General features: G+C 44.0%; 1 protein-coding gene across 1 annotated transcript in view; it reads right to left on the bottom strand.

Moving 5' to 3' along the window:
* Positions 1-442: 442 nt before the first annotated feature.
* The window catches only part of hmga2 (high mobility group AT-hook 2), a 60,834-nt gene continuing 43,730 nt past the window's right edge, over positions 443-17,546 (bottom strand). The window contains exon 3 of the mRNA XM_046336847.1: positions 443-544. Coding sequence (XP_046192803.1) covers positions 479-544 — 66 coding nt within the window. The 3' untranslated portion in view covers positions 443-478. The remainder of the gene's footprint in view (positions 545-17,546) is intronic.

The raw sequence follows: 17,546 nt of genomic DNA, 5'->3' as shown, positions 1-17,546 counted from the left end.
TATCTACCCTGATACCTCTAACATACCCTTTAATCTATATATATCCAGTACCTCTAACATACCCTTTAATCTATATATATCCACCCTGATACCTCTAACATACCCTTTAATCTATATATATCCACACTGATACCTCTAACATACCCTTTAATCTATATATATCCAGTACCTCTAACATACCCTTTAATCTATATATATCCAGTACCTTTATCTCTGAGCTCAAATGACTCAGAAACACCTTAACAGCTGTGTGTATCAGGTTTAAAACGCCTTGTGGAAGAGTTTGTTTGTGTCGTGTTGAGATTTCCATATACGAACAACACACACACACACACACACACACACACACACACACACACACACACACACACACACACACACACACACACACACACACACACACACACACACACACACACACACACACACACACACACACACACACACACACACACACTCAGTGTTTGGTGGAATGAGGTCAAAGGTGACTCACCCATTTCCTGGGTCTGCCTCTCGGTCTCTTCTCTCCAGAGGCCAGGGCTTTCTGCAAGGCAAACACAATACTCGTCATTAGACACAACATATAGAAACTAAATCTATAAATAAATCTAGAAAAATATCAAGAAAGAAATCTAGAAATAAATCTATACATATATTAAGATATAAAACTATAAATAAATCTATAAATAAATCTATAAATAAATCTAGAAATAAATCTAGAAATAAATCTAGGAAAATATTTAGAAATAACTCTAAAAAAAATCAAAATAAAATATAGAACAAATCTAGAACAAAATCGAGAAATACATCTAGAAATAAATCCAGAAATAAATCTAGAAATAAATCTAGAAATAAATCTCATATATGATAGTTGTTATTTATTTATCCCCCCTACAGGGATAACAGAAAAAACAAGTACATGAACATGACACTTTTGTAGCAGATACTCTTATCCAGAGCCACTTACAATCAGTTCTACACCCTTAGAAAGAAGGGTTACAATCAGTTCTACACCCTTAGAAAGAAGGGTTACAATCAGTTCTACACCCTTAGAAAGAAGGGTTACAATCAGTTCTACACCCTTAGAAAGAAGGGTTCCAATCAGTTCTACACCCTTAGAAAGAAGGGTTCCAATCAGTTATACACCCTTAGAAAGAAGGGTTCCAATCAGTTATACACCCTTAGAAAGAAGGGTTCCAATCAGTTATACACCCTTAGAAAGAAGGGTTCCAATCAGTTATACACCCTTAGAAAGAAGGGTTCCAATCAGTTATACACCCTTAGAAAGAAGGGTTACAATCAGTTCTACACCCTTAGAAAGAAGGGATCCAATCAGTTATACACCCTTAGAAAGAAGGGTTCCAATCAGTTATACACCCTTAGAAAGAAGGGTTCCAATCAGTTATACACCCTTAGAAAGAAGGGATCCAATCAGTTATACACCCTTAGAAAGAAGGGTTACAATCAGTTCTACACCCTTAGAAAGAAGGGTTCCAATCAGTTATACACCCTTAGAAAGAAGGGTTACAATCAGTTATACACCCTTAGAAAGAAGGGTTCCAATCAGTTATACACCCTTAGAAAGAAGGGTTCCAATCAGTTATACACCCTTAGAAAGAAGGGATCCAATCAGTTATACACCCTTAGAAAGGGTTCCAATCAGTTATACACCCTTAGAAAGAAGGGTTCCAATCAGTTATACACCCTTAGAAAGAAGGGTTCCAATCAGTTATACACCCTTACATTTACATTTAACATTTAAGTCATTTAGCAGACGCTCTTATCCAGAGCGACTTACAAATTGGTGCATTCACCTTATGACATCCAGTGGAACAGTCACCCTTAGAAAGAAGAGTTCCAGAACGGTTATTTGGCTGTCCCCATAGGAGAACCCTTTGAAGAACCCTTTTAGGTTCTATGTAGAACCCGTTCCTCTCCTCCTCCACCCCCCCTCTCTATCCCTCCCTTCCTCCCTCTCCATCCCTCCCTCCCTCCCTCCCTTCCTCTCCATCCCTGCATCCCTCCCTTCCTCCCTCTCCATCCCTCCCTCCCTCTCCATCCCTCCCTCCCTCCCTCCCTCTCCATCCCTCCCTCCCTCCCTCCCTCCCTCCCTCCCTCCCTCCCAGGTTCCAGGGGAATTCTAGTCTAGGTATCCCTTACCCAACCAAACAGGAATGCACAGTAAATATAGTCCTCTCCCTCCTCTTCTACCTCCTCCTCTTCTACCTCCTCCTCCACCTCCTCCTCTCCCTCCTCTTCCAGGTCCCAGGTTCCAGGGGAATTCTAGTCTAGGTATCCCTTACCCAACCAAACAGGAATGCACAGTAAATATAGTCCTCTCCCTCCTCTTCCAGGTCCCAGGGGAATTCTAGTCTAGGTATCCCTTACCCAAACAAACAGGAATGCACAGTAAATATAGTCCTCTCCCTCCTCTTCTACCTCCTCCTCCACCTTCTCCTCCTCCTCTCCCTCATCTTCCAGGTCCCAGGTCCCAGGGGAATTCTAGTCTAGGTATCCCTTACCAAAACAAACAGGAATGCACAGTAAATATAGTCCTCTCCCTCCTCTTCTACCTCCTCCTCTTCTACCTCCACCTCCTCCTCCACCTCCTCCTCCTCCTCTCCCTCCTCTTCTACCTCCTCCTCTTCTACCTCCACCTCCTCCTCCACCTCCTCCTCCTCTCCCTCCTCTTCCAGGTCCCAGGTTCCAGGGGAATTCTAGTCTAGGTATCCCTTACCCAACCAAACAGGAATGCACAGTAAATATAGTCCTCTCCCTCCTCTTCTACCCCCTCCTCTTCTACCTCCACCTCCTCCTCCACCTCCTCCTCCTCCTCTCCCTCCTCTTCCAGGTCCCAGGTTCCAGGGGAATTCTAGTCTAGGTATCCCTTACCCAACCAAACAGGAATGCACAGTAAATATAGTCCTCTCCCTCCTCTTCTACCTCCTCCTCTTCTACCTCCACCTCCTCCTCCACCTCCTCCTCCTCCTCTCCCTCCTCTTCCAGGTCCCAGGTTCCAGGGGAATTCTAGTCTAGGTATCCCTTACCCAACCAAACAGGAATGCACGGTAAATATAGCGTGGCTTTGCGATGGTAACTGAGTCAATCTGAGTGTAGTGATGACTGGGTGGAAAACTATGTTATGTTGTACTTATCAGGAAATTGATGAATGGCCAATGCAATGTCCCTTGAGGGCCTCCATTATCAGCCAAATAGGGATCATTTTGTGCAAAAAAACTCCAATTCAGACAGACTCACCAGGCTAAAGATTAAGGCCATCAACTCTTACCGCCCTTTGGCCAGTCCTCCCCTGTCTCAGAGAGATCCGCTCTGCAGGTGGCTCGTCTCACAGCCTCATCTCTCTGCTGAGATTATCTCTTATCTGCCAAACACACACACACACACACACCCCTACCGCTCTCGAGGTTACTAGCCTATCAGTCACCTACCGTCAAAGCACAGACTAGAGCCAACTACATCACAACAAGCCTACAGGACTAACAGGTGATGATGATGATTCACAGACTAGAGCCAACTACATCACAACAAGCCTAAAGGACTAACAGGTGATGATGATTCACAGACTAGAGCCAACTACATCACAACAAGCCTACAGGACTAACAGGTGATGATGATTCACAGACTAGAGCCAACTACATCACAACAAGCCTAAAGGACTAACAGGTGATGATGATTCACAGACTAGAGCCAACTACATCACAACAAGCCTACAGGACTAACAGGTGATGATGATTCACAGACTAGAGCCAACTACATCACAACAAGCCTACAGGACTAACAGGTGATGATGATTCACAGACTAGAGCCAACTACATCACAACAAGCCTACAGGACTAACAGGTGATGATGATTCACAGACTAGAGCCAACTACATCACAACAAGCCTACAGGACTAACAGGTGATGATGATTCACAGACTAGAGCCAACTACATCACAACAAGCCTACAGGACTAACAGGTGATGATGATTCACAGACTAGAGCCAACTACATCCCAACAAGCCTACAGGACTAACAGGTGATGATGATTCACAGACTAGAGCCAACTACATCCCAACAAGCCTACAGGACTAACCGGTGATGATGATTCACAGACTAGAGCCAACTACATCACAACAAGCCTAAAGGACTAACAGGTGATGATGATTCACAGACTAGAGCCAACTACATCACAACAAGCCTACAGGACTAACAGGTGATGATGATTCACAGACTAGAGCCAACTACATCCCAACAAGCCTAAAGGACTAACAGGTGATGATGATTCACAGACTAGAGCCAACTACATCACAACAACCTTCAGGACTAACAGGTGATGATGATTCACAGACTAGAGCCAACTACATCACAACAAGCCTACAGGACTAAAAGGTGATGATGATTCACAGACTAGAGCCAACTACATCCCAACAAGCCTACAGGACTAACAGGTGATGATGATTCACAGACTAGAGCCAACTACATCACAACAAGCCTACAGGACTAAAAGGTGATGATGATTCACAGACTAGAGCCAACTACATCACAACAAGCCTACAGGACTAAAAGGTGATGATGATTCACAGACTAGAGCCAACTACATCCCAACAAGCCTACAGGACTAACAGGTGATGATGATTCACAGACTAGAGCCAACTACATCACAACAAGCCTAAAGGACTAACAGGTGATGATGATTCACAGACTAGAGCCAACTACATCCCAACAAGCCTAAAGGACTAACAGGTGATGATGATTCACAGACTAGAGCCAACTACATCACAACAAGCCTACAGGACTAACAGGTGATGATGATTCACAGACTAGAGCCAACTACATCACAACAAGCCTACAGGACTAAAAGGTGATGATGATTCACAGACTAGAGCCAACTACATCCCAACAAGCCTAAAGGACTAACAGGTGATGATGATTCACAGACTAGAGCCAACTACATCACAACAAGCCTACAGGACTAACAGGTGATGATGATTCACAGACTAGAGCCAACTACATCCCAACAAGCCTACAGGACTAACAGGTGATGATGATTCACAGACTAGAGCCAACTACATCGCAACAAGCCTACAGGACTAAAAGGTGATGATGATTCAAAGACTAGAGCCAACTACATCCCAACAAGCCTAAAGGACTAAAAGGTAGTGATGATTCACAGACTAGAGCCAACTACATCCCAACAAGCCTAAAGAACTAAAAGGTGATGATGATTCACAGACTAGAGCCAACTACATCCCAACAAGCCTAAAGGACTAAAAGGGTGATGATGATTCACAGACTAGAGCCAACTACATCCCAACAAGCCTAAAGGACTAACAGGTGATGATGATTCACAGACTAGAGCCAACTACATCACAACAAGCCTAAAGGACTAAAAGGTGATGATGATTCACAGACTAGAGCCAACTACATCACAACAAGCCTACAGGACTAACAGGTGATGATGATTCACAGACTAGAGCCAACTACATCACAACAAGCCTAAAGGACTAACAGGTGATGATGATTCACAGACTAGAGCCAACTACATCACAACAAGCCTACAGGACTAACAGGTGATGATGATTCACAGACTAGAGCCAACTACATCACAACAAGCCTACAGGACTAACAGGTGATGATGATTCACAGACTAGAGCCAACTACATCACAACAAGCCTACAGGACTAACAGGTGATGATGATTCACAGACTAGAGCCAACTACATCACAACAAGCCTACAGGACTAACAGGTGATGATGATTCACAGACTAGAGCCAACTACATCACAACAAGCCTACAGGACTAACAGGTGATGATGATTCACAGACTAGAGCCAACTACATCCCAACAAGCCTACAGGACTAACAGGTGATGATGATTCACAGACTAGAGCCAACTACATCCCAACAAGCCTACAGGACTAAAAGGTGATGATGATTCACAGACTAGAGCCAACTACATCACAACAAGCCTACAGGACTAAAAGGTGATGATGATTCACAGACTAGAGCCAAATACATCCCAACAAGCCTAAAGGACTAACAGGTGATGATGATTCACAGACTAGAGCCAACTACATCACAACAAGCCTAAAGGACTAACAGGTGATGATGATTCACAGACTAGAGCCAACTACATCACAACAAGCCTACAGGACTAACAGGTGATGATGATTCACAGACTAGAGCCAACTACATCCCAACAAGCCTAAAGGACTAACAGGTGATGATGATTCACAGACTAGAGCCAACTACATCACAACAAGCCTAAAGGACTAACAGGTGATGATGATTCACAGACTAGAGCCAACTACATCACAACAAGCCTACAGGACTAAAAGGTGATGATGATTCACAGACTAGAGCCAACTACATCCCAACAAGCCTACAGGACTAACAGGTGATGATGATTCACAGACTAGAGCCAACTACATCACAACAAGCCTACAGGACTAAAAGGTGATGATGATTCACAGACTAGAGCCAACTACATCACAACAAGCCTACAGGACTAAAAGGTGATGATGATTCACAGACTAGAGCCAACTACATCCCAACAAGCCTACAGGACTAACAGGTGATGATGATTCACAGACTAGAGCCAACTACATCACAACAAGCCTAAAGGACTAACAGGTGATGATGATTCACAGACTAGAGCCAACTACATCCCAACAAGCCTAAAGGACTAACAGGTGATGATGATTCACAGACTAGAGCCAACTACATCACAACAAGCCTACAGGACTAACAGGCGATGATGATTCACAGACTAGAGCCAACTACATCCCAACAAGCCTAAAGGACTAACAGGTGATGATGATTCACAGACTAGAGCCAACTACATCACAACAAGCCTACAGGACTAACAGGTGATGATGATTCACAGACTAGAGCCAACTACATCCCAACAAGCCTACAGGACTAACAGGTGATGATGATTCACAGACTAGAGCCAACTACATCACAACAAGCCTAAGGACTAAAAGGTGATGATGATTCAAAGACTAGAGCCAACTACATCCCAACAAGCCTAAAGGACTAAAAGGTAGTGATGATTCACAGACTAGAGCCAACTACATCCCAACAAGCCTAAAGAACTAAAAGGTGATGATGATTCACAGACTAGAGCCAACTACATCCCAACAAGCCTAAAGGACTAAAAGGTAGTGAGATGATGATTCACAGACTAGAGCCAACTACATCCCAACAAGCCTAAAGGACTAACAGGAGATGATGATTCACAGACTAGAGCCAACTACATCACAACAAGCCTAAAGGACTAAAAGGTGATGATGATTCACAGACTAGAGCCAACTACATCACAACAAGCCTACAGGACTAACAGGTGATGATGATTCACAGACTAGAGCCAACTACATCACAACAAGCCTAAAGGACTAACAGGTGATGATGATTCACAGACTAGAGCCAACTACATCACAACAAGCCTACAGGACTAACAGGTGATGATGATTCACAGACTAGAGCCAACTACATCACAACAAGCCTACAGGACTAACAGGTGATGATGATGATTCACAGACTAGAGCCAACTACATCACAACAAGCCTACAGGACTAACAGGTGATGATGATTCACAGACTAGAGCCAACTACATCACAACAAGCCTACAGGACTAACAGGTGATGATGATTCACAGACTAGAGCCAACTACATCACAACAAGCCTAAAGGACTAACAGGTGATGATGATTCACAGACTAGAGCCAACTACATCCCAACAAGCCTAAGGACTAACAGGTGATGATGATTCACAGACTAGAGCCAACTACATCCCAACAAGCCTACAGGACTAACAGGTGATGATGATTCACAGACTAGAGCCAACTACATCACAACAAGCCTACAGGACTAAAAGGTGATGATGATTCACAGACTAGAGCCAAATACATCCCAACAAGCCTAAAGGACTAACAGGTGATGATGATTCACAGACTAGAGCCAACTACATCACAACAAGCCTAAAGGACTAACAGGTGATGATGATTCACAGACTAGAGCCAACTACATCACAACAAGCCTACAGGACTAACAGGTGATGATGATTCACAGACTAGAGCCAACTACATCCCAACAAGCCTAAAGGACTAACAGGTGATGATGATTCACAGACTAGAGCCAACTACATCACAACAAGCCTACAGGACTAACAGGTGATGATGATTCACAGACTAGAGCCAACTACATCACAACAAGCCTACAGGACTAAAAGGTGATGATGATTCACAGACTAGAGCCAACTACATCCCAACAAGCCTACAGGACTAACAGGTGATGATGATTCACAGACTAGAGCCAACTACATCACAACAAGCCTACAGGACTAAAAGGTGATGATGATTCACAGACTAGAGCCAACTACATCACAACAAGCCTACAGGACTAAAAGGTGATGATGATTCACAGACTAGAGCCAACTACATCCCAACAAGCCTACAGGACTAACAGGTGATGATGATTCACAGACTAGAGCCAACTACATCACAACAAGCCTAAAGGACTAACAGGTGATGATGATTCACAGACTAGAGCCAACTACATCCCAACAAGCCTAAAGGACTAACAGGTGATGATGATTCACAGACTAGAGCCAACTACATCACAACAAGCCTACAGGACTAACAGGTGATGATGATTCACAGACTAGAGCCAACTACATCACAACAAGCCTACAGGACTAACAGGTGATGATGATTCACAGACTAGAGCCAACTACATCCCAACAAGCCTAAAGGACTAACAGGTGATGATGATTCACAGACTAGAGCCAACTACATCACAACAAGCCTACAGGACTAACAGGTGATGATGATTCACAGACTAGAGCCAACTACATCCCAACAAGCCTACAGGACTAACAGGTGATGATGATTCACAGACTAGAGCCAACTACATCACAACAAGCCTACAGGACTAAAAGGTGATGATGATTCACAGACTAGAGCCAACTACATCCCAACAAGCCTAAAGGACTAAAAGGTAGTGATGATTCACAGACTAGAGCCAACTACATCCCAACAAGCCTAAAGAACTAAAAGGTGATGATGATTCACAGACTAGAGCCAACTACATCCCAACAAGCCTAAAGGACTAAAAGGTAGTGAGATGATGATTCACAGACTAGAGCCAACTACATCCCAACAAGCCTAAAGGACTAACAGGAGATGATGATTCACAGACTAGAGCCAACTACATCACAACAAGCCTAAAGGACTAAAAGGTGATGATGATTCACAGACTAGAGCCAACTACATCCCAACAAGCCTAAAGGACTAACAGGTGATGATGATTCACAGACTAGAGCCAACTACATCCCAACAAGCCTAAAGGACTAACAGGTGATGATGATTCACAGACTAGAGCCAACTACATCACAACAAGCCTAAAGGACTAAAAGGTGATGATGATGATGATTCACAGACTAGAGCCAACTACATCACAACAAGCCTACAGGACTAACAGGAGATGATGATTCACAGACTAGAGCCAACTACATCACAACAAGCCTAAAGGACTAAAAGGTGATGATGATTCACAGACTAGAGCCAACTACATCCCAACAAGCCTAAAGGACTAACAGGTGATGATGATTCACAGACTAGAGCCAACTACATCCCAACAAGCCTAAAGGACTAACAGGTGATGATGATTCACAGACTAGAGCCAACTACATCACAACAAGCCTAAAGGACTAAAAGGTGATGATGATGATGATTCACAGACTAGAGCCAACTACATCCCAACAAGCCTAAAGGACTAACAGGTGATGATGATTCACAGACTAGAGCCAACTACATCACAACAAGCCTAAAGGACTAAAAGGTGATGATGATTCACAGACTAGAGCCAACTACATCACAACAAGCCTACAGGACTAACAGGTGATGATGATTCACAGACTAGAGCCAACTACATCACAACAAGCCTACAGGACTAACAGGTGATGATGATTCACAGACTAGAGCCAACTACATCCCAACAAGCCTACAGGACTAACAGGTGATGATGATTCACAGACTAGAGCCAACTACATCACAACAAGCCTACAGGACTAAAAGGTGATGATGATTCACAGACTAGAGCCAACTACATCCCAACAAGCCTAAAGGACTAAAAGGTAGTGATGATTCACAGACTAGAGCCAACTACATCCCAACAAGCCTAAAGGACTAAAAGGTGATGATGATTCACAGACTAGAGCCAACTACATCCCAACAAGCCTAAAGGACTAAAAGGGTGAGATGATGATTCACAGACTAGAGCCAACTACATCACAACAAGCCTAAAGGACTAAAAGGTGATGATGATTCACAGACTAGAGCCAACTACATCACAACAAGCCTACAGGACTAAAAGGTGATGATGATTCACAGACTAGAGCCAACTACATCCCAACAAGCCTAAAGGACTAACAGGTGATGATGATTCACAGACTAGAGCCAACTACATCACAACAAGCCTAAAGGACTAAAAGGTGATGATGATTCACAGACTAGAGCCAACTACATCCCAACAAGCCTAAAGGACTAACAGGTGATGATGATTCACAGACTAGAGCCAACTACATCCCAACAAGCCTAAAGGACTAACAGGTGATGATGATTCACAGACTAGAGCCAACTACATCACAACAAGCCTAAAGGACTAAAAGGTGATGATGATGATGATTCACAGACTAGAGCCAACTACATCCCAACAAGCCTAAAGGACTAACAGGTGATGATGATTCACAGACTAGAGCCAACTACATCACAACAAGCCTAAAGGACTAAAAGGTGATGATGATTCACAGACTAGAGCCAACTACATCCCAACAAGCCTAAAGGACTAACAGGTGATGATGATTCACAGACTAGAGCCAACTACATCACAACAAGCCTAAAGGACTAACAGGTGATGATGATTCACAGACTAGAGCCAACTACATCACAACAAGCCTAAAGGACTAAAAGGTGATGATGATGATGATTCACAGACTAGAGCCAACTACATCCCAACAAGCCTAAAGGACTAACAGGTGATGATGATTCACAGACTAGAGCCAACTACATCCCAACAAGCCTAAAGGACTAAAAGGTGATGATGATTCACAGACTAGAGCCAACTACATCACAACAAGCCTAAAGACTAAAAGGTGATGATGATTCACAGACTAGAGCCAACTACATCCCAACAAGCCTAAAGGACTAAAAGGTAGTGAGATGATGATTCACAGACTAGAGCCAACTACATCACAACAAGCCTAAAGGACTAAAAGGTGATGATGATTCACAGACTAGAGCCAACTACATCACAACAAGCCTACAGGACTAAAAGGTGATGATGATTCACAGACTAGAGCCACCTACATCCCAACAAGCCTAAAGGACTAACAGGAGATGATGATTCACAGACTAGAGCCAACTACATCACAACAAGCCTAAAGGACTAAAAGGTGATGATGATTCACAGACTAGAGCCAACTACATCCCAACAAGCCTAAAGGACTAACAGGTGATGATGTGATGATGATTCACAGACTAGAGCCAACTACATCCCAACAAGCCTAAAGGACTAACAGGTGATGATGATTCACAGACTAGAGCCAACTACATCACAACAAGCCTAAAGGACTAAAAGGTGATGATGATGATGATTCACAGACTAGAGCCAACTACATCCCAACAAGCCTAAAGGACTAACAGGTGATGATGATTCACAGACTAGAGCCAACTACATCACAACAAGCCTAAAGGACTAAAAGGTGATGATGATTCACAGACTAGAGCCAACTACATCCCAACAAGCCTAAAGGACTAACAGGTGATGATGATTCACAGACTAGAGCCAACTACATCCCAACAAGCCTAAAGGACTAACAGGTGATGATGATTCACAGACTAGAGCCAACTACATCACAACAAGCCTAAAGGACTAAAAGGTGATGATGATGATGATTCACAGACTAGAGCCAACTACATCCCAACAAGCCTAAAGGACTAACAGGTGATGATGATTCACAGACTAGAGCCAACTACATCACAACAAGCCTAAAGGACTAAAAGGTGATGATGATTCACAGACTAGAGCCAACTACATCACAACAAGCCTACAGGACTAACAGGTGATGATGATTCACAGACTAGAGCCAACTACATCACAACAAGCCTACAAGACTAACAGGTGATGATGATTCACAGACTAGAGCCAACTACATCACAACAAGCCTACAGGACTAAAAGGTGATGATGATTCACAGACTAGAGCCAACTACATCCCAACAAGCCTAAAGGACTAAAAGGTATGATGATTCACAGACTAGAGCCAACTACATCCCAACAAGCCTAAAGGACTAAAAGGTGATGATGATTCACAGACTAGAGCCAACTACATCCCAACAAGCCTAAAGGACTAAAAGGTAGTGAGATGATGATTCACAGACTAGAGCCAACTACATCACAACAAGCCTAAAGGACTAAAAGGTAGTGAGATGATGATTCACAGACTAGAGCCAACTACATCCCAACAAGCCTAAAGGACTAAAAGGTAGTGATGATTCACAGACTAGAGCCAACTACATCCCAACAAGCCTAAAGGACTAAAAGGTGATGATGATTCACAGACTAGAGCCAACTACATCACAACAAGCCTACAGGACTAAAAGGTGATGATGATTCACAGACTAGAGCCAACTACATCACAACAAGCCTACAGGACTAACAGGTGATGATGATGAACAGAATAGCACATTTTAATAACAACATTTGTTGAAATAATAACAACATTTGTTGAAAACGCCCCTCAGGGACGTTTTCAACGTGTGTCTGAAGACGAGCTTGAATTTTCTGTAGGGTCTGGGAAGAGGAGATACTAACAGTCAGGACTATAGGGTCTGAAGATACTAACAGTCAGGACTATAGGGTCTGGAAAGAGGAGATACTAACAGTCAGGACTATAGGGTCTGGGAAGAGGAGATACTAACAGTCAGGACTATAGGGTCTGGAGATACTAACAGTCAGGACTATAGGGTCTGGGAAGAGGAGATACTAACAGTCAGGACTATAGGTTCTGGAGATACTAACAGTCAGGACTATAGGGTCTGGGAAGAGGAGATACTAACAGTCAGGACTATAGGGTCTGAAGATACTAACAGTCAGGACTATAGGGTCTGGGAAGAGGGGAAGAGGAGATACTAACAGTCAGGACTATAGGGTCTGGAGATACTAACAGTCAGGACTATAGGGTCTGGGAAGAGGAGATACTAACAGTCAGGACTATAGGGTCTGGGAAGAGGAGATACTAACAGTCAGGACTATAGGGTCTGGGAAGAGGAGATACTAACAGTCAGGACTATAGGGTCTGGAGATACTAACAGTCAGGACTATAGGGTCTGGAGATACTAACAGTCAGGACTATAGGGTCTGGAGATACTAACAGTCAGGACTATAGGGTCTGGAGATACTAACAGTCAGGACTATAGGGTCTAGAGATACTAACAGTCAGGACTATAGGGTCTGGGAAGAGGAGATACTAACAGTCAGGACTATAGGGTCTGGAGATACTAACAGTCAGGGTTATAGGGTCTGGGAAGAGGAGATACTAACAGTCAGGACTATAGGGTCTGGAGATACTAACAGTCAGGACTATAGGGTCTGGAAAGAGGAGATACTAACAGTCAGGGCTATAGGGTCTGGAGATACTAACAGTCAGGACTATAGGGTCTGGAGATACTAACAGTCAGGACTATAGGGTCTGGGTAGAGGATATACTAACAGTCAGGGCTATAGGGTCTGGGAAGAGGAGATACTAACAGTCAGGGCTATAGGGTCTGGAGATACTAACAGTCAGGACTATAGGTTCTGGAGATACTAACAGTCAGGACTATAGGGTCTGGAGATACTAACAGTCAGGACTATAGGGTCTGGAGATACTAACAGTCAGGACTATAGGGTCTGGGAAGAGGGGCATACTAACAGTCAGGACTATAGGGTCTGGAGATACTAACAGTCAGGACTATAGGGTCTGGGAAGAGGAGATACTAACAGTCAGGACTATAGGGTCTGGGAAGAGGAGATACTAACAGTCAGGTCTATAGGGTCTGGAGATACTAACAGTCAGGACTATAGGGTCTGGAAAGAGGGCCATACTAACAATGGGGTGCCATTTGGGACGCAGAGGTGTGCCAAAGCCCTGTACATCAAGCCCTGTATATCATGCCCTGTACATCAAGCCCTGTATATCATGCCCTGTACATCAAGCCCTGTATATCATGCCCTGTTCATCATGCCCTGTATATCATGCCCTGTTCATCAAGCCCTGTACATCATGCCCTGTACATCATGCCCTGTACATCAAGCCCTGTACACTGTACATCATGCCCTGTATATCATGCCCTGTTCATCAAGCCCTGTACATCATGCCCTGTTCATCAAGCCCTGTACATCAAGCCCTGTACATCAAGCCCTGTAAATCAAGCCCTGTTCATCATGCCCTGTACATCAAGCTCTGTACATCATGCCCTGTTCATCAAGCCCTGTACATCATGCCCTGTTCATCAAGCCCTGTACATCATGCCCTGTTCATCAAGCCCTGTACATCATGCCCTGCATATCAAGCCCTGTATAACAAGCAGCCCTGTTAATTGTAGGTTTATTTGAAAAATAAATAAATTATCCGTGTATAATTTTAATTGTAACGGTTTATTTGATCAGTGAGAGACAGAATAACAACAAAAACATCCAGAAAAACACACAAAACACACAAACAAATGTTATGAATTGATTTGCATTTTAATGAGGGAAATAGGTATTTGACCCCCTCTCAATCAGAAAGATTTCTGGCTCCCAGGTGTCTTTTATACAGGTAACGAGCTGAGATTAGGAGCACACTCTTAAAGGGAGTGCTCCTAATCTCAGTTTGTTACCTGTATAAAAGACACCTGTCCACAGAAGCAATCAATCAGATTCCAAACTCTCCACAATGGCCAAGACCAAAGAGCTCTCCACCATGGCCAAGACCAAAGAGCTCTCCACCATGACCAAAAGCTCTCCACCATGGACAAGCTCTCCACCATGGCCAAGACCAAAGAGCTCTCCACCATGGCCAAGACCAAAGAGCTCTCCACCATGGCCAAGACCAAAAGCCAATGACCAAGACCAAAGAGCTCTCCACCATGGCCAAGACCAAAGAGCTCTCCACCATGGCCAAGACCAAAGAGCTCTCCACCATGCCAAGACCAAGACCAAGAAAGAGCTCTCCACCATGGCCAAGAGCAAAGAGCTCTCCAAGGATGTCAGGGACAATATTGTAGACCTACACAAGGCTGGATTGGGCTACAAGACCATCGCCAAACAGCTTGGTGAGAAGGTGACTGGAGTGTCCTAGCCAGTCTCCAGACCTTAATCCCATAGAAAATCTGTGGAGGGAGCTGAAGGTTCGAGTTGCCAAACGTCAGCTTCGAAACCTTAATGACTTGGAGAAGATCTGCAAAGAGGAGTGGGACAAAATCCCTGCTGAGATGTGTGCAAACCTGGTGGTCAACTACAAGAAACGTCTGACCTCTGTGATTGCCGACAAGGGTTTTGCCACCAAGTACCGAGTCATGTTTTGCAGAGGGGGTCAAATATAAACCATTAAAATTATAGACGGATCATTTCTCTGTCAGTGGACAAACGTACAAAATCAGCAGGGGATCAAATTCCCTCACTGTATATCAAGCCCTGTATATCAAGGCCTGTATATCAAGGCCTGTATATCAAGGCCTGTATATCAAGCCCTGTATATCAAGGCCTGTATATCAAGCCCTGTATATCAAGCCCTGTATAACAAGCCCTGTATATCAAGCCCTGTATATCAAGGCCTGTATATCAAGCCCTGTATAACAAGCAGCCCTGTATATCAAGCAGCCCTGCATATATCAAGCCCTGTATATCAAGCCCTGTATATCAAGGCCTGTATATCAAGCCCTGTATATCAAGCCCTGTATAACAAGCCCTGTATATCAAGCCCTGTATATCAAGGCCTGTATATCAAGCCCTGTATAACAAGTAGCCCTGTATATCAAGCAGCCCTGCATATATCAAGCCCTGTATATCAAGCCCTGTATATCAAGCCCTGTATAACAAGCAGCCCTGTATATCAAGCCCTGTATATCAAGCCCTGTATATCAAGCCCTGTATAACAAGAAGCCCTGCATATCAAGCCCTGTATAACAAGCAGCCCTGTATATCAAGCCCTGTATATCAAGCAGCCCTGTATATCAAGCCCTGTATAACAAGCAGCCCTGTATAGCAAGCCCTGTATATCAAGCCCTGTATAACAAGCAGCCCTGTATATCAAGCAGCCCTGTATAACAAGCCCTGTATATCAAGCCCTGTATATCAAGCCCTGCATGTCAAGCCCTGTATAACAAGCAGCCCTGTATATCAAGCCCTGTATAACAAGCAGCCCTGTATATCAAGCCCTGTATAACAAGCAGCCCTGCATATCAAGCCCTGTATAACAAGCAGCCCTGCATATCAAGCCCTGTATATCAAGCCCTGTATAACAAGCCCTGTATAACAAGCCCTGTATAACAAGCAGCCCTGTATATCAAGCCCTGTATAACAAGCAGCCCTGTATATCAAGCCCTGTATAACACGCCCTGCATGTCAAGCCCTGTATAACAAGCAGCCCTGCATATCAAGCCCTGTATAACAAGCAGCCCTGTATAACAAGCAGCCCTGTATAACAAGCAGCCCTGTATAACAAGCAGCCCTGCATATCAAGCCCTGTATAACAAGCAGCCCTGTATATCAAGCCCTGTATAACAAGCAGCCCTGTATAACAAGCCCTGTATAACAAGCAGCCCTGTATATCAAGCAGCCCTGTATAACAAGCAGCCCTGTATAACAAGCCCTGTATAACAAGCAGCCCTGCATATCAAGCCCTGCATATCAAGCCCTGTATAACAAGCAGCCCTGTATATCAAGCCCTGTATAACAAGCAGCCCTGTATAACAAGCAGCCCTGTATATCAAGCCCTGTATAACAAGCAGCCCTGTATATCAAGCTCTGTATAACAAGCAGCCCTGCATATCAAGCCCTGTATAACAAGCAGCCCTGTATATCAAGCCCTGTATAACAAGCAGCCCTGTATATCAAGCAGCCCTGTCTATCAAGCCCTGTATATCAAGCCCTGTATAACAAGCAGCCCTGTATAACAAGCAGCCCTGTATAACATGCAGCCCTGTATATCAAGCCCTGTATAACAAGCAGCCCTGTATATCAAGCCCTGTATAACAAGTAACCCTGTATATCAAGCCCTGTATAACAAGCAGCCCTGTATAACAAGCAGCCCTGTATAACAAGCAGCCCTGTATAACAAGCCCTGTATAACAAGCAGCCCTGTATAACAAGCAGCCCTGTATAACAAGCAGCCCTGTATAACAAGCAGCCCTGTATAACAAGCAGCCCTGTATATCAAGCCCTGTACAACAAGCAGCCCTGTATATCAAGCCCTGTACAACAAGCAGCCCTGTATATCAAGCCCTGTATAACAAGGCCTGT

This window comes from Oncorhynchus gorbuscha, unplaced genomic scaffold (genome assembly GCF_021184085.1).
Source record: "Oncorhynchus gorbuscha isolate QuinsamMale2020 ecotype Even-year unplaced genomic scaffold, OgorEven_v1.0 Un_scaffold_1183, whole genome shotgun sequence".
In the NCBI taxonomy this organism is placed as follows: domain Eukaryota; kingdom Metazoa; phylum Chordata; class Actinopteri; order Salmoniformes; family Salmonidae; genus Oncorhynchus; species Oncorhynchus gorbuscha.
The sequence above is the reverse complement of the archived record's forward strand: the minus strand, read 5'-3'. Positions and strand labels throughout refer to the sequence as shown.